A 21,428-nucleotide genomic window follows, 5' to 3' on the forward strand; every position below is an offset into this window, starting at 1 on the left:
TTTGATCAAGAAATTAGAAAAAACAGTCTTGTTCACTGCACCGTATATTTCACTGATACTTTTTCTAAACTATACATATATAATAGATTGAGAGGGTATGGCGTAGAGGGTGGGGGGGGGGGGGAAGTTGAACCATTTCTAAAACGGAAAATAACCTAAAATATCCTTGAAATATTGAAAATGGTACAAAATTACCCTTCATCCACCTATTGGCTCCAAAATGACCTTTTTCATCCACCTATTGTTTCAAAAATACCCTTGTCATTCACCTTTGGATTTAAAATTGATCATTTTTTAAATAGTTTTAAAATTAAACTCTTTGAATATTTTTTAAAATACGTGGCGTTCAACTATTAATTATAATTTAATTTATTAATATAATTTATAAGCCACTCATTATAAACTAAAGCCCACCCAATTAATAATCCAATTATAAGATCAAAATCGTCATAAACACTAATATAACACGATTAAATTATAGAATCCTAAAAATGACATTCAAAATTATTTGAGTCTGAATTGAAGTCCCAATTGAATTTAGGTTGAACCGCTTATTTAGGAGGACATTTTCAATAAGATTCTCTTTCAAGATTGAATTAGAAATTTATGATTAAAGGTAAAGAAGTAATACATCCCAAATTAATTCATGCACTTTTTTTTAAACATAATTTTATAAAATATTTATGATTTTTTAAAAAACCTTTAATTTATTCTTTTGAAAAAATGTTACCTATGAAGTAACATCACATAATTGAGACGTAAGAATAATTAACATGAACACAGTCAGACTTTTAAGTTTATCGATAATTTTTATTTAGACACTTGAATGTATGATAATTTACTTCTATAGATATTTTCGCCTCAAACATTTTAAAACACTCAATTGACAGTAGCTTTTCTGCCGTTGCATTAATAATGTGACTGGTTTATTAATTTGGAGGAGTTTAATTAGTAACGAGTGAGTAGTGGATTGATTTATAAATTATACTAATAAGTTAAGTTATAACAAATAGTTGAGCGCCACGTATTTAAAAAAATATTTAAATAGCTTAAATATAAAACCGTTAAATAAGTGATCAATTTTGACCCAAAAGGTGGATGACAAGGGTATTTTAGAACCGATAGGTTGATGGAGGGTAATTTTATATAATTTTTAATATTTTAAGGATATTGTAGGCCCTTCTCCGTTTCTAAAACGAATAAATATTCCACATTGCACTTTTTCTTAGAATAGGAACAAAAGCAAAAGTCTATACTTTTTCCAAAATTCACAATTGGAGTGCAAGTAAATGTTCATTCAAATCACTTGTCACAAAAATAAAAAGGACTATCAATTAAATACACTATTTTCATGTATGGTATATTTATAAATTAGCCTTTTTCCAAAGTTTCATTACAGTTTTGTCCACATTGTGTTCTTAAGAAATGGTCCCTTTTTTACATAGCTTAAATACACCAAACATTGAGGAAATAATGTACAACACTTCAATACTACTTGAGATGTGTAATAAATTCTCATGAAAAAAAAAATGGTCCCTTAGATATGTTTTTGAACAATTTTAGTCATTTAATTTTGTTAAAATTTAACACTTTTGATTTTCGTTAAATATTGAACAACATGACGAACCAGAGGATTAAAACTAAAGTAAGGGTACAATTTAGGCTTAAGTTTTAAATTTCACACGATGTTTGATATATATATTGAATTTCCTGATTAGTTTAAATTTGCATCACACACGACCGGTTAAAGAGACTCTTCGCAGCAAGATGTTTTTTCACTCTGTGATTCGAATTCAAGACCTCAAAGCCAGAATTAAAGAAAGGAAATAACTCAAAAAACTTATTAATAATTTAATAACTTAAACAACTTTTTTTTTTTAAAAAAAATATTTCATAAGAATATGAGTGATGTTTCTTTTATAAAGATAATAATAATACTTTTATTAAAATTTTGCTTTAGACCACTGATCTTATTGAATCGCTCCCCGAAACAACAAAAGGCTATACTATCTATGCTTTTTTATTTCCCAATTGGAGTGCAAGTAATGTTCACTCAATCACTTGTCACAAAGGACCATCAATTATTTTACACCATTTTCATGTATGATATAATTTCTCTGTTCAATTTTTATTTATTCATTTTAAATTTTATATATTTATTAGAAAATAATAATTAATATAAATATTTATTAAATTTTCTAGTTTTATAACACTAAATATTTGATGAGTGTTGAATTATGGGGCGAATAGTTGGGTGACGAGTTAAAAAAAAGGTCAAACAGAAAGTTTAATAAGATTAAGATACGTGTAAAAAATTAGAGATCTGTTAGCGAGAGAGGTAGATATATTTCATTTTACTTAGTTTAAGGGCAAATTTAATTTTTTTATACATAAAGATAAAAAATAGTAGGTGTGTTTGGTATTTTTTCACCTCAATCACTTGTCACAAAGGACACCATCAATTATGATATATAGTTTTTCATATTTATTTGTATTTATTATATTATACAGTTTTGTCCACATTGTGTTCTTTGGAAATGTCCCCATTATAAATATTATCATTGCTAAAAATGGGGCCAAACAATAATAATAATATTCTGAAACAAATGTAATTACTAAAAAATCACTACCTTGATTCCAAAATATATAAAAATAATTGAAAGAAAATATTAAAAGTTGCTCTTCAACTTTTATAGCATTAATAATAAATTTACAAATTCACTGTAATTTCACGAGTACAATCTAAAAAAAGTAGTACATGTATATATGCAGTCCTTATTCCTATTTCGAAAAACAAGAAATTACAAGAGTAATACCACGACTACTAATATATAATAAAATAACCGAGACAGCTTAAACTATCTATCAAAAAAAAAAAACTTCTTATCTGAGATTATTATTAAGTAAACTGAAGCTGCGTTATGTCATGTTTAATCACCTGTCATCAATACTTCTGCGACCTATCTTTACCTTTCATAAAATTATACATAACCGAACTCTCACACATTCGTACTAAAATAATGTAATCATGCATCTTCTTTTATGTTTTTCACGTGTCCGAACTATCTCAGATTAATAGAAAATTTTTTTAATTGCAATTTTGTCCACATTGTATATTTGTGAAATGATCCCTTTGATCATAGCTTAAACATAGGAAAATTAATATAAATACTCATTGATGCTAAGAATGGGGCCAAACAGTAAATAATATTGTGAAGAAAAATTTAAAAAAAAGTTCTAGTTTTTACATTAAATTCAAATTTTATTCAATGAAGTATATCTCATTCTGTCATTATTATTAATATTGTTTATCATTATTAGGGGAAAAAAACATAGTAATGTCAAAATCCTCACGTGGGGAAAAACAGTACTTATAATAATAATAAATAATATTATCTCCGTTCACTTTTAAATTTAATTATCATGTTACTTTTTAGAGTTAAATTAAAAGAATTTTGGGTAATATTTTACGATATGTGTTTTAATCATATCGATATGAAAAAATTGTAATTTATAGTACTTTTTATATAATTTTTTAATATTTAATTTTTTTAATTTAAAATATCAAATTAAAAATAACTTTCGAAAGGCGTAATATGATAAATAAAAATGATCGAAAAAAGTAATAACTATTAATTGTAGATATTGTCTTTTCCTTTTCAATTCTTACCTAATCGTGAGATGATTTCGAAAGGGAAAAAAGAAAGTTATAATCTAAGAGTGGGCGTTCGATATTTGATTTGATATTTTAAAATTTTTGATAATCGTAATTTGATAATTAGGTAATTGATAAATCAAATTTTAATTTGACATGATATTCGATAACATCGTATTAAAGTTGTAGTTAATTATATTACAATGTTAATACTCTTGTTCAAATTATTTCTATTTTTCTGCGTCGAGATACAATATAATAGAACATCAACACAAGTAATAAGATAACAAGAAAAATAATTGACACAAGTAAAAATAAAAAAAACATATGTATTTAGGTTGTTTATGTTTAGTCTTTTAACTACTTTTTTTTTTTTACTTTATACGAGTAATAGACCTGTTGATATATGACCTTCATTAAGTAAATAATTTCGAAAAAAATACCGAATATCAAGTAGTACTAATATCTCATATCAAACCAAATTTTTTTCATCAAATGAGCATCAAGGGCAAAAACTTGAAATCAACTTTGCAGAAAATAAAGATGACAAATGTATACATCAAAGTTTTCAAAATTGATGCATGCTAATTTACAAAAAGAATTTGCTTGCAATAAGCTACAAGTATCTCAGATATTGAGAGTTCTTATGAATTTTCGATTGGCGCGTATCTTTACACGCCAATCCTACAAAAAAAATCCAGCACAAGAAAGTTTTCTGAACGTAACGATTCGTTTGGAAACAGTGGCACGAGCCTGGAAGGATTGGTGGATCATTTGATACTAGATAGACGAACCTGTCGTCTTCTTGTCAGCACAGAGCTTTGCACCATGGCGCTATTTTGCAGTCACTTTGCGTGAAATCGTTGCATTGATTAACTGGAACATAACTGCGCGCAAGAATTCACGACTAGCATCCCAATTCATCAGCAACTAGAGGAGGAATAAAAGAGCAGCCTTGCAGTGTCTGCTCAAAGATATGGCCTACTTTAAGCAATTTCTCCTGCATTCATTTTAGTACGCGTAAAATATGACGAACTTTTAGATGCATACAAGCAAGCATGCTAAAAGAAAAGCAAGAAGTGAAGGCATATAAGTAGTTCATTTTGGAGAGTCCGAGCAACATAGCTCAGAACCGTGTGAGATAAGGTTCAAAATGGTTATAAAAGTCTAAACTACTAGGTGTTTTTATTTCTTTTCTAATCATATTCTACTTCTTCAGGTTTGCTTGCATTAAACTTGAGCATTTATGCTTTCATAGTATCCACACTTTTCATCTCTACGGTCGTACAAAAAGTGAATGTATTCAATACATCTATTTAAGAAGCTCAAGTTCAACTCGGTTACATTTTCAAGCGAAGTAAGTATGTTATCCCTCTTTTACCGACCTTTTCAACTTTCTCAAAAGAGAGATCTAGATAACATGAACTATCCCCGTGCTCAAATATCATTCTTAACACTGGAATATCAACTGGAAATAGTTGGAGTACTGAAACTCACCTCTTCAAATGCAGCACTAATCATCTGAACACCAACGGGAAGGGCCACAGAACTGCTATCAACAAATCCACACGGGAGAACTAATGCTGGAAGACCAGCCAAGTTCACATTGACCTGCCAATAATGAAAATAATCATTAATTGAAGAGAACATAAACTAGACTGAACAAGTTACGTCATCATCTGACTAGAGGGGTTAAAATAGGAAAAAAAACTACTTACAGTCATAATATCACCAGCATACATTGACAACGGATCGTTCTTCTTTTCACCTGTAAATTCCACATGTCGTAGTGAGAGTTAGTGTTGCCTTTCAAGGGAAGGGGATCATGGGACAAAAAGAAAAGAAAACAAAAATGTATTTAAGCAAGATCGAAAAGTAGTTTCATCAGTAAATGCAAAAGGTAAAAGAAGTGTACCAATTTTGTAAGCTGCTGATGGTGCAGCAGGAGAAATCAAAATATCGTTCTCATCTAATGCTGCCCTGAAGCTTTCCCTTACCAAAGTCCTGACCTGGAACAGAGTCACTCTTTAACATCTTGAAGAATTAAGATAAGCAAGAAATTATCGAACACTTGTAAATTGGGGTCATATAACTCGTTAAAATATGAATTATTGCTAGATGATGAGAGTAGCAAAAAGTCTACTAGATGCGTCAACCAAACGTAGTTGGTTCTAACTGCCATGTAGACACATGATCTAAACTCCACTTGACAAATATTTTGGATCCACAAATTCACGGTTAGAGACACAATGAATAACTAACATGAAGATTGTCTTGTGTAAGCATTTATTCAGAGATACAGAAGAGAATCATTAAAGTGATTGAATATTACTTAGTTCTGATTGGATTATATTAGTATCAATTATCTTTAGATGCATGAGTATATCAAGAAAGTGATTGCATTTTAAACTTTAATTGCTATGTGGAGTTGGACTATTCTGAGCACATAGATGTACAACCTGCTGGGCTCGCTTGTAATATGCATCATAATAACCAGCAGACAGAGCATATGTCCCCATTAGGATTCTCATTTTCACCTGTAAAGACATTTAATACATTTAGTCCAATAGTTCTTTTTGACTGTGTGTTGGCGGGCCAGCTTGCATGAAAAGATTACGAGAAAGAAAGGTAGGAGACCCCTTTTAGAAGTAACCACTACAGAACTACATCACACAGAAAAGTTCTTTTCCTTAGTACCTCAGCACCTAAGCCTCCGGCACGAGATTCCCCATAAAGGGAGTTCAACTCATCAGCAAAAACTTGTTTCCCATACCTGCATTTTTGACATCACATTATTCCTTGGGTCTTAATCAAAAAATTTGAGCAAACATTGACAGGTTTGTCATTACTAGTGTAAGGCAGTCTCCCCAATTACATCTTGTCTAAATTATGGTTGCGTATCCACGTATTTGAAATGGCAATGAATTCTTAGTTCTTGCGACTAGTATGGAGTAATTAAAGTAATATATCCGTTTGAACTCATCATGGGCACTCCTAACTACTTTCTATTCTCTTTAAATGGTAGAATTAACAAGAACGAACTTAGTTATCCTCCTTCAATTTGGCAACCAAAACTGAGGGTTAGGGCTGATGAAACCTAAGAAATATCAGAACTGAAGATCGTACTGCTGTTATGTACTTATATTATTTTTATAACGATAACAACATATTCATCAGCATAGAAGCTATGATGGTAGCCAAATTTACTATAGATCCAAAGATATCTATCCTCTCTATCGGTATGTTAATATTTTCTCCGAGGAATGGGAAGGAAAGGTGAGATGCAAATAATATTCTCCACCGCACTATTTAAGAATTTTATACATACATAGATTTTAAGAATGATTCTATACCCCATTACCTGACACCATCATAACGGGACAAATTTGAAGAAGATTCAGATGAAGCAAGGATATAGTAAGCTGGCAATCCAAGAGAGAAGGATGGCAAAGAGACCTGCAAAAACAAAATTACCAAATAATTCAAATAAGGAATGCTAATGCATATGGTAGGCCAATGTGAGGGTCATAAATGCTAAAAATGAAGAATACCTCGGTGACAGTGCATCCGAGTTCTTCAAGATGACTTGCAGCACCACGGATTGAAGAAATTACGTCCGGGTCAACTCCATCTTCAATGGTGTCCCGGATCAGACCAACTCTCAGTCCTTTCAGAGGTTTAGAGTCCAAATGATCTCTTGCAGTAAATTGGGAAGCAAAATCGGGAACTTCCTGAAAAGTACAGTTATCAAATAATTAAGCACAGCCTATAAATATACACCACTAGCAGGCTATATAAACAATATTGTGCTTCGTAACAGAAAATTCTTATCGGACTTGAACTGGATCATATTACGCTACTACCCCAGCTACTTGTTTTTCAAAATGGTAAGCATTATCAATGTCAAAAGCCATCACTAAGAAAGTTCTGTCATTACGTCCAAAAACTAAGCAAAACAGAACCTGAAAATGAAGACTCTGACCATATAATAGTAAAGTTCCAAAGGACCGTAACAGGGTTTCACTATCATCTATCTGTTCTAATTTACACCAATAAGAGATCAGCAGGTATGGTACTGCCCAGCCACTCGTTAATAACATATAGTTAACTCCCTCAGGCATTGTATGACAAACTTCTTCGTATTCATTACAAAATAGCAGATCAACTGTGTCGAAATGGATATTCTCTTCCTCTTTCTCAAATAGAAAAAAAAATCTAGGAGGAGTCATGAAGTATAGCAAGCAAAGAGCTTGTATAGACTAACAATAGAACTTAGAAGAATGTCATTGTTAGTAAATATTGCAAAAACAAGTTTAGAAACCAAAATCTGTTAGATCTCCTTATAAAGTTACAGAAGAAGGTTACTTGACTGGGAAATTTACAGAGATGGGTTCTTGTCTGAAGAAATTCAGGAGGCGAAGTTGATTGAACACAGGAGGATTCTCAGATACATTAATGGATTGTTCTCTAGTACGTCATGTTATAAGATGTGGAAGACCATTGTCCATTGCATTGCATGGAGAGTTAGCTAGAAAGGAGTAGAAGATGTTTCAATGGAAAAAGGGACTCTCTATTATTACTACACCGTCTCGATTTATCCAGGCACAAGATTAAAAAAAAAAACATTTTTTTCAGGAAGTTATAGATTTTATGCAACTATAAATTATCTTTTATTACTTGTATAAAATATAGATGCATTCAGTTAGTGCTTTGGTTTAAAGAATGTTTTGTTAACTAGTCTGATATGCTATGGGCTTGTTTGACTCCCTTGTGTGGTAAGCTTGAACAAGTCCATTATTTTGTATTGGCTTTAGTACTTTCTTGGAGCTTGCTGAATAATTCACGACCCTTATCAGAAAGAAAAAAAAAACATTATAGAAAGCTTACTTTTTTGCTACTTGTTGCGTCAAACTTGTCATGACCAGAAATTGCATGAAGGAGAATGGCTGCATCAGTAACTGATGAACCAAAACAACCGATAACATCTAGAGATGAAGCATATGCCACAAGCCCATATCTGGAGACACGCCCATATGTTGGCTTTAGACCAACAACACCACAGAAAGATGCTGGTTGTCTTACACTTCCACCAGTATCACTTCCCAATGACACCATACATTGTCTAGCAGAAACAGCTGCAGCTGAGCCCCCTGATGAACCACCTGGTACCCGGGACAAATCCCAAGGATTAGCTGTCACCTAATAATACCAAGATGCATCACCTGAGTAAACCATGTTAAGTTACAAACTGGACTCATTCAAACAGATTCTTTAACTACATTCACACCATACACTACCTGAGATTATGAAACTCAACCTACTCAATATTCAACATAGTAGAGCATTCACTCTATCCCTTCTAATGCATTCACCTAGATATATTCAATTCAGAACCCCCAAATAAATGAGTCGATGAGATAAAGATGCAAACTTTAACCACATTAAAGTACCAAAACAAAGAAAATATCCTACATATCTAGTCCATGAACTAAACAACCCTCAATTCATTTCAACAATATCATTTCCTCATTCTGCTTTAAACAAAAAAAAAAAAAACCATTTCTTCAGTAAATAACAATTCTGGAACACGAAAAACTTAACGAATACCTGATAACCCGAGCCTTCCGTAGTACTCCCCATACCAAATTCATCCATATTCGTTTTCCCAATAACAATTGCACCACACTTTTTCATCTTCCCAACAGCAGTAGCATCAAAAGGGGGTCGATAATTTTCCAAAATCTTTGACCCTGCAGTTGATGGCATATCAGAAGTACAAATATTATCCTTAACCCCAACCAAAACCCCAGCAAGCGGACCCAATTCCTCATTCTCCGCAATCTTCCTATCAATCTCCTCAGCTTCCTTCAATACGACATCGGAAACATACAGAAAGCTCTTGAGTTGGGGTTCAGTATTGCGTAACCGGTTCAAAAAAGTTCCGGCGAGATCAACGGCTGAGATTTCACGGGATAAAAGGGATTTGCGGATTGTGAGGATTTGAGAATGTGGGGGTGGTGGGGTAGTGGTGGGGTGGGTGTGGAGGCATTTGAGAGTGAAGGATTGAAAACGGAGAAGACGAGGAGTTTGTACTGAAGATAGCATTTTTCCAGTGTGCTAATGGTGAGTGAAGAAGATTGACATTTTTACAGGGTTTATCCATTTAAGGGGTTGTTTGGTCGATAGATATCGAATTATCATATTGAAAAATCAAATTAATTTTTTTACATTTCTATTTCGATTATCGAATATGCATATGGTATTTGATATGTAATTTTTTTTTGAAAAATAGTATACATAAAGGTTTTCGAGATTTTCAATAGAAAGCAAGATCAAGCTGAGCTACTAGTAGAATAAAACCTTCTAACGTGACAGAATCAAAATTTTCATCGAAAAGAAAAGAAAGTGAGAAGATATAGTTGTATACTTGTATTTATTATGCATACACTTTGCACTTATAGTTACTAACAAATATATAAACTAATATTAATACAAACTAATTGCTGAGACATTGCAATTTTGACTATTTATTCAATTGATTTTTTTTTTAATGTTCATATACATATAAGGTGTTAGTATGATATAATTGAGACGTTTCTTGAAAAGTTAAGATCATATCTCTATTGTATGAGTATAATATGTAAGTTAAAGTCGAATAAATTATGGTTACCAATTTACGTGTCGCGGAAAACTTAAACTGAATGTAAAAAATCAAACCATATGGAATGGTATAGTATTAATAGCTCAACTATTTGATGTCTTCCAAATCAGAGAACTTAGGAAGAATTTCTACATTGCACTATTTGTCAAAGAGTTTCTGCAATTTCTATTTTGCAGAGCAAGGGTGGCGTGGCGCCTCAACTAGTTGCTCGCGTATTTTTGGTGAGATAGAACAGCTTCTACCAGGCCAATGTTTTCGACAAACATGGAAATGAAACAACACAGGATCATGGCGCTCCTTCAGAGTATCCATTCGATGTCTTGTCTCCACTTCTGAAACTGAAAAAAGAGTGGTTCAAATGTCAAGAGAACTCGAAGAGAGTAGAAACTATATCAGATTGGAAGAACAGCAGAAGATAGATGCAGATTTGGATCCTAGCACAAACCAGCACTCAAGTGTGTGGCGTAGTGGTCACTGAAGTGGTATGAGAACCATGGAAGACTAGGGAAAACCCACGAGTCATCTGCCTAATCTCGATGGAATAGTCAAGGTGTGTTACCATGAGCAGGTGCTTACTTTGCAAACATAATAGGTTGGATGCTAACCACTCCGCCTGAATCTGCTAACCAACTGCCGTCATGTTAGAAGCTGAAAGAAAACATCAAGAAGAAGGCTGGAATCTGGCATTAACCCCCTCATGCTCTTAAGCAGACAGTACGTATAAAGAAGTCTCAGAAGGGGTGGAAAGTAATGTTATTCACATCTTGAAATACCTTCTTATTTCTTGTGTAACTTTTGGAGTCCGCAGGATAGGAGCGTAGATACTTAAAGAAACGGTGGATAAACTAACAGTTCTATAGTCGTGACATGTTACACCTTGTATATAGGAGAATTTATTCCCTTATAGCTACCACTGATATTTAGACTACTTATCAAAGAGAATATGAAGCAGAAAGGAGGTTTCCTTTACCTTCAAGACGAGATCCAAGATGACATTGCCACCATTGGAAACATCAAAAACAAGCCATAGTTCACCCAGCTATCAAGACCTTCAACCTTGTTCATCTTACCATGCATAGAAATCCAAAAATTCGTGAAAGGACAGGAATCTTGTGGATCCTGAAACATCATTCCTAATCAAACTTTGTTTTCTTCTAGATGGGGTTGGCAATAGCATAATTAAGTTTCCAAAGAGCTTAAAAAGAGGCGGCAATTAAAACTGACCTCAACATTTGAGTCACTGGTTGGATACTGAACATCTGAACTTGCAAATGTTCGTCGTAAGTCTTGCCTGGACTGCTGAAGAGGCATCTCTAATGTGGACTTCTTGGAGTCTTTGCCAGCGAATGCTTTATATGCAGAATCAGTGTGTATCGTCTCCATGACTGAACCAAAAAAGTTTGTCACGGGTACCTATCGGTGACAGAGTAAATATGTTCGAAGGTGCATCAGTTCAGAGTACCAAGATCAAATTCCCTTCCCTAATATGTGACAAAAACAAAGTAAGGTAATTGTTTTCCAGAAGTAATCATCTAAACTAAAGCAGCTCACCAAAATTTGTTAGCCTCCATCTATCGTTACAATTTTGAACATAAAAAGGGAACAAGGATATGTAAAATTTTGAGGTACTTGCCCCTTTTTACCTTGAGCACCTTTTTTAATACTTCTCTACATACTAAAGCAAGTTTTCTAACACCAATTAACCCTCATGGTAATTGACTAAAGAAATAAAGAGCACAGCATTTAGATGAAGAGGAGGTTTGTATCAGACTAACTTATTTATAACTGAAGCTGGAAATTTCCTCAACTATTACTAATTCATCATGCAAGTTAACACCTTAAACTTAAAAAGAGAAGTTTAAGGTGTTAACTTCTTACCCAATCAACTATACATCAGATGGACCAATTAAGTGCAGCTTTTCCCTACGTCTAGTTTATCCTATCTCCACCAAGTCATTTACTTTTCTCTTTCTTCTTTTCCGTTGAGTTTTCTTTCCATTTGTTTCCTTTTCTTCGGGGGAGGGAGAGCAAAGTTTAATGGCATAAAAACAAACATAAAATAATTTTAACTATGTACCTCTTCTAGTCGGCGAGGGTATAGATCTGTTCGATAATATGCAGTCGACATCAGCGTATTTGGGTTATATGAACTGAAAAGACTGCGACAGGAAAAAGAGAAAGGAGATTCTATCAAAAAGAGTGCACATTGTCAAACAGACATAGCTTAGAACAACAACCAAAACACATATCATCTCCTGAATAAGAGAAGGCCAACTGGCCAAGAGGGGAAAAAGAGGGCGATAGGCATGCAGAAGTTTTAGAATCCACAAGGCATAGTCTAATGCAATAGCAGGGATTACCAGTATTCAAGTACTCAATGACAGCTATCCTTTTTAAACTAGAGTATTCTGCATCTACTGTTGTTCTGACTATGCTATAGAGTCCATATGTCATGTATGAATTGAGCAGGTAGGTTATCGAAGACATGAACCAGGCAAATCAATTATCATCTGAATAATCCTTTATAACACAGTAGCCTTTTTACGGTTTGCATAAAAAGCTTCAATAATCCAAGTAGCATTTCTAAGTGTAAGGTAATTTCCACAACCAACCTAATAAGGTACATACTTGATATGGATATCTAAATTTCTTGAATGAGACTCCCCCCACATGATTTTCGGACTCTTCCCACTTGCTTTTTTAGAAAACCGTGTGGGTCAGGCCACAGTCAGTCCCTTGAACAGACAGATATTCATCCTTCAAACTTTTCTGAATCATCCACGATTCTCAATTAAAGGACCATATTCTGCATGTTTATTATCACAGTGATACTCATAACTGATCCATGGCCATTCCAAAACCATTACTGTTTCTTCTTTGGTTTTCATCTTTAAAAAAAATACCCTCTTTCTCGGTTACCTTTCTATGCAACTGGATGACTCTCCCTTTGACAATGAAGCAACTCATGCTACGAAGTTACACGTGGTGAAAAGTAGGGCTGGTGTGAGTATGCAGCCTATTCTCCAGACAGGAATAATCCAGCTGTTTGAAGCATATATACAGAGTTTTGCACTTGTACAGCCATAATTACAGTAACAAATTTAAAGCAAACAAGTAGTGGATGATTGGAATTTGATGTCAGTAGTGATACAATATATAATTCTCAAGAGAAGTGACATACATTCTACAATATCAAGAAAAGCACCCAGTATTACACCTACATCTATTAAATGCAATTACCTGCCCAATGAGGCATTATCATACATGTTCACCCTCTCAAAAAATGCAAGAGTATAAAATGTGAATCGATCAATAACTGAGACACCAACCTGTACCAGAGAAGGGAAGGAGGATGAAAAACCACACAATTTTTTAATACAAGGAGAACATATTTGTCTCCCTTGTGAACACAATAAGCATTTTAAATGAGGCATTTTCATTAAGTTAACACTTACATCAGCATCCAAGTGGTGCGAGTATGAATTTTCTCCTTTCATGCTACTCCCAATTGTCAATACGCCAGGTGATTGAAGCTACAAGGCAAAATATATTTCAGTTCTACCAAAATCCAACTAAGAACATATCATGGACTGAGTGGCCCCGATTTAAAAAGATGTCCTAACCAGTAACCCCTTTTTGTGAGGGATAAAAAGGAAGGCATCCCATAAAGAGTAGAAATGTCAAAGAACAAAATGAGTTTTCAGATGGTTATAAAGGTACTGAGAAAATTATAGAGTAACGCATAGATTTTGAAAGTTCCCAATCTATAAGCTTAATCCAAAATATAGCTAAAAGCTGGTATTTCCTCATTAACACTGTATCAAGTCCAAAGAGCCAGCTGTCATCAAACATAATCTATTGTATATATATAAAGGAAAGCATGCAACTCTGACTTAATTACTACAGATGTCTCTCAAGAACCCAACCATGCAACTCTGATCGCAAAAGCATTGAAATATTGACATTTCTCAGAAATTTTTGGACATGTCTGATAGATATTATGTCCCACATGGTTGGCAAATAGAATCTAAATTCTGCCAGCTACTGATTGTTTTCAGAAACTTATAAACATTTCATTATTCTATGATATTTTAGCAGATTGAGGAGCAAAAATTATTCAGAATTTCTAGCCCAGTCATGAATAGTGATCCTCTCTGTGTATTAATTTGCAATAAAATGATGAATGAAGCACACCTTCAACTGAGTTTTGTTGCATCAAGGACGGTCTTCGAAAAGATTTATCTTTACCATCCTTAAGTCATGCCATGCAAATATATTGCAAGTGAAAATAGGCATTCCTAAATCCTAACCATTACTCTTGAGAAGTTAAAATATATGGCATTATGAAGGATAGAGGCGGCGAACATTTAAAATTACCTAGAGATACTTGCAGATAAATTAAATAACAAAAGGAAAGTAAAGATTGATTCAAAAGGAGCCCAAGCAACATAAAACCAGAATTAGTTTCTTTAGATAATTCAAGAATGATAGGAGAATGGACCAACATTGGTACGTCACATTGAATACTTCCTATGGTAATTGATATGGACTAACTATTTTGGGATGCTGCAAGAATATGAATTAGCTATATGTCATTCGACATTTTGTTAGAACAATATGATATTAACGATAAAAAGGCAAAAGTCACCTGCGAGAAAAGAGTAGCAGCTTGGCAAGTGTCAACCATTATTAGCAGCTCCTTGAATCTGAAATTGAACAATGGAGACGTGACAAAGCATCATTGCAGAGGACCGGCAAACAAACTACCCATCAGTATGATATAATCAACAAGGAGTCATGTGCATAAATGCCAGAACACCAAACAGAGTGCTAAGATTCATAGCAGATATCCAGACAAATTAGATGATTCCTAAGCCAATGTTGCATCATAAACAATTGTTTAACAAGACAACATTAACATGCAATGGAAAATCAAGGAAAAATTTTTTACCTACGCTTTTCTTTCATTTGTTTCACTGCATCAGCTAAATCATGACTTTGAAGTTCTTCTGAATCCTGAAATTTTAGAAACTCGTCTCCGCCATGCCCTGTCATGTACAGAAGTATGTGGCTTCCTTCATCACTAAGAAGACGTTTTGATCTTGGGACAGCTGTTTCATGACGTCCAGTCAGCACCCTCAGAAAATTTTCAACTGTTACTTCATAGCCTCGATAATCTACCTGATGTTTAGAAACTTGTACGATTAGACCACTACATTAAGTAGGTAAAACAACCTTAATTCTGTGAAACTCATATGCAAACCAGTCTGAAGAGGACATTTAGTTCAAACATTTTTTGATAAGGAAAAAAAAATATGTTTGAACTAAATATCCTCTTCAGACTGGTTTGCATATGAGTTTCACAGAATTAAGGTTATCTACAAAGATCCTAGGAGAAAATAATCGATAGAACCCGACTTAAAATTGTTTGAAAGACTGATATATTTGAGATTAAAAATACAGAAACTTTCTTTTTTCAGAGCTCACTAGATTAATAAACACCAAGTTGGCGTTAAAATATGCGTACATGGTGAGTATGTGACTAGGCTTGAGTCGTTTCATATCTTCCACAAGTTAGACCAACTATCCATACAGCATGGAATTTGCTCCTTACATCAAAATATAGTTGAAAAAAAGATCAATTAGTTATTACATTTTCTCATTATTGTGATTCCTATGCTGTTCATTCAATATACCCAGAAAAAATGGTGTGGTCTTCCATGCTGCCTTCTATTCATTAGCTATCCTCAAATATAAGCGATCACCGTGATTATCCACTACTATGCATATTGATCATGATAGTAATAGCTAACTTTGATAACGCTAGATTAACTGTCAACAAAGCTGAATGTCTCACAGAATTAACATTTGATTTGAAGAAGTACAGAAAGCCACAAGAGAGAAGAAGAATTTACACACCTCAACGTTATCTCCATAAAGGTTTAGCCTGTGATTTTCATTGTTGAAGACCTGTGCAGGGTATTTATTTCGAGTATTGCAAGCCATATCATCAGCCAACATCAGAATAATTCTTTCATCAGGTATGCCTAATCGTTTTACGGTTCTAATTCCAACAAACAAATAGAAAAGATATTAGAGTACAGTTAATGAATCTCAGAAATGGGAAACACACAAGGAAAACAAAGATAATCTGTGATGATCATAATGGTGCTTAAATAGCAAGATTCCCACCTGTATAAAGACAAAGTGTTAGCCATGTGTCTGTAGTTAAACCTGAAGAAGAAACCAAATAAGTCAAGAGTCTTGCAGACATAGAGCCTTCTTAATGAAAAAAAGATAACTTTTTTCAGGATCGGTAAAGCAAGTATTTTATTTCCGTATATCAAAAACAGCATAAAGAAAGTTCTGATGAGAAGTACATCCAAGGAGAACTTTATAATGTGGTAAGGAGCTAAGGAAGTCAACAACTGCCTCCGGATCGAAAAGATAACTCGGAGCTTTGTTGAACCAAACTAAGCAAAGGAACACTTAAGCTTAAGATTAAGATTAATAATGTATTTCTTCTAGATTTCAGAAACTCTATCATTCCACTGTCGCATATGACCCACACAGGAATCGTCTTCTAAATGCTCCTGGACGATTTGTATAAAACCCAGTTTATGCCATGATAACAAGAAGTCCAAGGTGTTTTTGGACTTCTAATTCATCAAAAGCAAAAAAATCATCAATTTCCCAATCATTGATGTTTCTCCTAAATAGAATAAACCACCCATGGTGTGACTGAAGTTCGGCTAAGACAGAGTGTTGCTTAAATGCACAGCTAAAAAGGTCATGGAATCTGTTTACAAAGCCACAAGTCTTGCCAAAATCTAACCTTTCTACAATCACCAACTTTTAAGGAGCATTATAACCAAAATAGCTCCAAAAGGGCTCTAATAGCAAATTAACTTGACGCGATCCAATTGAACAGATAAGTAGAGAACATAAACAAACACAATAGAAATTCAGATTTCATGGTAAAATAATTACAAATCAAAATTAATTCAATAAACTGAATCCAAAGTTCCTATTTTTACAAGGGTTCTTCAAGTTCCCTTACTCAGATTTCCCTTCCATCCTAAACCCACCATACATCTATCAATAAATTACTAAAAATGGAGCAAAACCCATGTTTCTTTATGGGAAAAAAACGCAAAAAAAATTACCAGAACCGAGAAGTGCAGACCAAAACAGCCCAATTGTTAGTATGCATCGTAGTGGTCGCAGATGAACTTGACGCAACCCCATAGCTCAAATAAGTAGAGAAAAGAAGAAAACACAATAGAAATTCAGATTTCATAGTGGAATCCATTTTCAATGAGCTCATTCTTCCATCTCAGATTTTTCTAACAAGCTGTTTTGCCTTACTCTGAAATTTCTCTTTCTATTTGATTGGGAAAGAAAAAAGAATTTACATGACATAGTTGAAATTTTTCGTAAATGAATTAATTTTAATTTAAAAAAATTAATTTTAGAGTACTTAATTTTAATTTTTTAAAAAAAAATAGTTAATGATTAAGGACTACAAAAGTGCTAAGGAGAAATATTAAATATATTATTTCTCAATAAATTTTTTAGACACTTTCATGTCTTGCGAAAATATCGTATATAATTTTATTAAGTTCAGGTAAATCCCGATAAAGCAAGCTAAATGTTAGTATTTGAATTTAGTGAAATATCGTGTGATGAGATAAATTTTAATGTTAAACTTCAGTGTTGAGTTTAATCAAATTTCATGCGGTGGGATAAATTTCGATGAGGACTATGAGTCTATAAAGTAGTTGTATGTGACACCTCAATTTAAAGATAAAGTTTCACGTTGGCAAAAGTCAACACATGAGATCGTTGGGTATGTAAATAAGCATGTCTTAATAACTAGTTACGTACATGAAAATTACAAGATGAAAATCAATTCAATTAAAGTTTAGGTTCTTTGTATTTGTACTTTACTCCATCGAGCTTTTAAAATTTTCTAGTGTTTTTTTTTCTTTTATTTTGTAGTGTTCTACATTTTTTTAAATACTTTTTCTAAATTCCTTCTGAATTAGTATTCATTCACCACCAAGTTTTTTTTTTAAAGAGTGTAAAATTGAGTTACTAACATTATTGTGCATATTCAAAAAATAAATAAATAACATCTTCGATTTTTTAAAATTATTTAATTCATTTTACTTGATTAATCATTTATAAAAAGACAAAGTTATGAATAAATTAAATAATTTTAATTTAGTTTTCATATCTTTTGAATTTAATTTTTTTTTCTAAAAAAAAATACAATGAAATTAAGAAGAAAAAAACTAATTCATATATTTTGTTAAAAAGATATTCATAACATTAAAAAATTTCCATTCGTTTAATCTTAGTTTTATTTTATATAATATTTTTTAAATTCAATTTCAAATATAATAATAATTCATCATTTTCTTAAAAGAGTTTCTCCGAGTTAGTGCATGAGAATAGAGTCATCTAGAAATAAAAATGTGTCTAATAAATTTAAACAAAGTCATTAAGAAAAAGAAATAGCAAAAATAAAAAATAATGAAAAATAAAAATAAATAGGGTATATAATAGCAAACTAATAACCTAATATAAATGAAGTAGCTACTGTTTGATTTAATTGTGCCCCATAGCAAACGTTTGTCAGTCGCCACTCTCTCGTTCTCGCTCGCCACTCTCCCTCTGCTCGCCTCTCTCGCTTTATACAGCAGAAGTGTATAAATTGTGTTTCTGTTTTGTATAAAGCGAAAGAAAATTGTATATACACATGCAAAAACACATATCTTCGAGCTATACACTTAGTTATACAATTTACAAACATTTTACTTCGATTCAATTGTATAAAAATGCAAATTTTATACAAACATTGCAGCCAAAAAGGCCAGGGAATCATACAATTGCAGTGAAATACAAATTCTCTCGCTTAATACAACAGAAGTGTATAAATTGTGTTTATGTTTTTGTATAAAGCGAGAGAAAAACATATATTTTCTTCCTGTACACTTATAATTATACAATATACAAATATTTTACTTCGATTCAATTGTATGCAAAGCAAATTTTATACACATATTACAGCGAAATAGGCCAGCGAATTATACAATTGCGCACTATGCAATTGCAGTGAAATAGGCCAGCGAATTAGGTCAACAAATCATACAATTGTATATGTATAGCGAGGCCAACAAATAATACAATTTAGGCCAGCGAATTATGTAGTTATATATTTGCTATGGAACACAATTATACAAACTTTGCTATAGCATACAAATATGATTTTTTTGTTTGCTATATATGAAAGTTGCCAAAATAAATACTGCTTTAGATTGAATAAAAAAACAATAGGCCTTTTACTAGGTATTCTAAGCCCAAAATGAAGCCAAAATTTGAGCCTTTACTGTGTATTCTAAGCCCAAAATTAAGGATTAATTACGTGAATATACAACTTAAGTTTACATATTCTCCATATTTCCCTTATTTTTTAAAAAAATACTAAAATCCCTATTTTTTAATAAGTCTAATTTAACAGATACATTATTAAATTAGAATCCTAATAAATCCTAACCAATTAAATCTTATCCCTAATTTTACTCTTTATTTTCCCCAAATAAAGAACCCATTTACACCACTCCCAAAATTAATGCGTCAATTTCTCAACGGTTCATCTTCTCAATTTTGAAAATCAAAATTTGTGCTCTCCATCCGTCAGCCTTCATCTAATCTGTCCGCCATTTTTGTCTACTCTGTCCGCCTTTGAAAATCAAATCGCCAATTTCGTCTACTCTGTCCGCCATTTTCGTCCAATATTCTTGAAAGGTATTGTGTTCTTCTTCGATTCTCTCTTTTCATTCTTCTATTTTTCTAATATTTCATGGTTCATCTGTCATTTAGTATTGGGATTACTCAAATAATCACTTCAAACTCTAAACAAATCTATATTTTTGAAGATCCGAAATTAGTTGAAAACAAGTCTAAGAGCTTGCATAATTGGTTTGCATTGTGTTGTTACAATTATGTATCAAGCACAATTTATGTTTCATGTATCATGTTAAAGTTTGTCGTTTATATAAAGTATCAAGTAGACAGACTTATAACTATAGTTACACGTATGTATCAAGTACAACTTTGCATTTTTTGTATCATGTTAGTATCAAGTAGACAGACTTATAACTGTAGTTACACTTATGTATCAAGTACAACTTTGCATTTTTTGTATCATGTTAGTATCAAGTAGACAGACTTATAATTGTAGTTACCTTTATGTATCAACTACAACTTTGCATTTTTTGTATCATGTTAGGCTATAAAGTGTCTGTTAAGTATCATTTTGACTGACTTATGATATGTTGTTAGAACAGATTGGGCAGCATTGGATGCATATAAAGACAAGAAAACTGGAGAACTTTTGGGTCCACAACATTCGTTTAATGTGGAGTTTGCTCAAGACAACATGCAACAAATAAGTGATAGCCTGTGAGTATTGTTTATTATTTTATTTTATTTTTTGTATCTATTCATCCTTATAATTATTCTTATTGTTTTTGTAGTGATTGCGGACTATTCGTAGTTGTATATGCAGAATTCTGAGTGACAAAATCAACATGTAATAGTTTTAAGAGTAGCTATCTTCGCAAAAGATATGCGATTCTTTTATTGAAGTATGGTCTCGACAAGATGAATGCTGGATATGTTAGCAACAGTGATGACCCTTCAAGAATGAAGAATGTATTAAACCCATCATCTGAAGATGAAATTGTTAATGTAGGCTAGTTAGTTTTCAATGTTTGATTTTTTTTTATTTTTTGGAGTTAAACAAGATGTTTGAAGTATTTATTAACATAACAACACAAAATTGTTAAATTATGAAAGTGTTTTGATTTTTAAAATTATTTATTCTATTACTTTAATTTTATTTTTATTACCGTTATGAATTCAGGAATTATGTATACTGTTATTGGGACATGAATGTCATTATTGTATCAAAACTATCATAATAATTACATTAATGTAATTATTGTCATAAAAAAACACTTATTATATATACGTAAATATATTGCATGATACAAAAAAAGAAAATTATATACGTAATTATATTTTGTATATGATACATGAAAT

The 21,428-nt window shown here is 32.5% G+C and overlaps 2 protein-coding genes and 1 long non-coding RNA gene across 16 annotated transcripts; 1 reads left to right on the top strand and 2 right to left on the bottom strand.

Annotated features, from left to right (window-relative positions):
• Positions 1 to 4,157: 4,157 nt before the first annotated feature.
• On the bottom strand, positions 4,158 to 9,823 carry LOC101249307 (glutamyl-tRNA(Gln) amidotransferase subunit A, chloroplastic/mitochondrial). The gene is made up of 10 exons (XM_004248156.5): positions 9,263 to 9,823; positions 8,543 to 8,854; positions 7,207 to 7,386; positions 7,017 to 7,111; positions 6,353 to 6,428; positions 6,115 to 6,192; positions 5,571 to 5,664; positions 5,374 to 5,423; positions 5,153 to 5,266; positions 4,158 to 4,655 (listed from the first exon to the last, which is right to left on the bottom strand). Exons 1-10 carry the CDS (start codon positions 9,758 to 9,760, stop codon positions 4,563 to 4,565), a joined length of 1,590 nt encoding a protein of 529 aa, XP_004248204.1. The 5' UTR covers positions 9,761 to 9,823; the 3' UTR covers positions 4,158 to 4,562.
• A 473-nt stretch (positions 9,824 to 10,296) lies between these two features.
• On the bottom strand, positions 10,297 to 17,759 carry LOC101249586 (uncharacterized). 14 transcript variants are annotated; one of them, XR_011212226.1, is made up of 12 exons: positions 17,483 to 17,759; positions 16,509 to 16,550; positions 16,236 to 16,380; positions 15,268 to 15,497; positions 14,965 to 15,022; positions 13,772 to 13,849; positions 13,557 to 13,645; positions 12,394 to 12,475; positions 11,541 to 11,797; positions 11,287 to 11,435; positions 10,893 to 10,935; positions 10,297 to 10,654 (listed from the first exon to the last, which is right to left on the bottom strand). XR_011212226.1 is itself a non-coding variant. In XM_004248158.4 (12 exons), the coding sequence occupies exons 1-10, from the start codon at positions 17,641 to 17,643 to the stop codon at positions 11,289 to 11,291; spliced, it is 1,221 nt and encodes a 406-aa protein (XP_004248206.1). In that variant the 5' UTR covers positions 17,644 to 17,754; the 3' UTR covers positions 10,297 to 10,654; positions 10,893 to 10,935; positions 11,287 to 11,288. The 14 variants fall into 14 exon arrangements, 2 of the variants coding, with proteins under 2 accessions (XP_004248206.1, XP_004248205.1); XR_011212225.1 differs by having other exon boundaries at positions 10,762 to 10,935; XR_011212224.1 differs by having other exon boundaries at positions 10,893 to 10,964.
• A 2,044-nt stretch (positions 17,760 to 19,803) lies between these two features.
• LOC138339056 (uncharacterized) lies at positions 19,804 to 21,279 on the top strand. The gene is made up of 3 exons (XR_011212084.1): positions 19,804 to 20,129; positions 20,672 to 20,786; positions 20,861 to 21,279. It is a non-coding gene; the product is annotated as an uncharacterized lncRNA (long non-coding RNA).
• The last annotated feature ends 149 nt before the right edge of the window (positions 21,280 to 21,428 follow it).

This window comes from Solanum lycopersicum, chromosome 10 (assembly GCF_036512215.1).
Source record: "Solanum lycopersicum chromosome 10, SLM_r2.1".
NCBI classification, from domain to species: domain Eukaryota; kingdom Viridiplantae; phylum Streptophyta; class Magnoliopsida; order Solanales; family Solanaceae; genus Solanum; species Solanum lycopersicum.

Excerpts from the sequence above, each read along its gene's own strand:
- LOC101249307 (XM_004248156.5), bottom strand. The coding sequence starts at position 9,760 with ATGCTATCTTCAGTACAAACTCCTCGTCTTCTCCGTTTTCAATCCTTC. Across the intron at positions 7,387-8,542 it reads ACGCAACAAGTAGCAAAAAA|GAAGTTCCCGATTTTGCTTC; the intron begins GTAAGCTTTCTA and ends TGTACTTTTCAG. Across the intron at positions 5,424-5,570 it reads ATCAGCAGCTTACAAAATTG|GTGAAAAGAAGAACGATCCG; the intron begins GTACACTTCTTT and ends TGGAATTTACAG.
- LOC101249586 (XM_004248157.4), bottom strand. The coding sequence starts at position 17,643 with ATGAGCTCATTGAAAATGGATTCCACTATGAAATCTGAATTTCTATTG. Across the intron at positions 11,730-12,393 it reads ACCCTCGCCGACTAGAAGAG|GTACCCGTGACAAACTTTTT; the intron begins GTACATAGTTAA and ends TGTCACCGATAG. Across the intron at positions 11,436-11,540 it reads CCAGTGACTCAAATGTTGAG|GATCCACAAGATTCCTGTCC; the intron begins GTCAGTTTTAAT and ends ATGATGTTTCAG.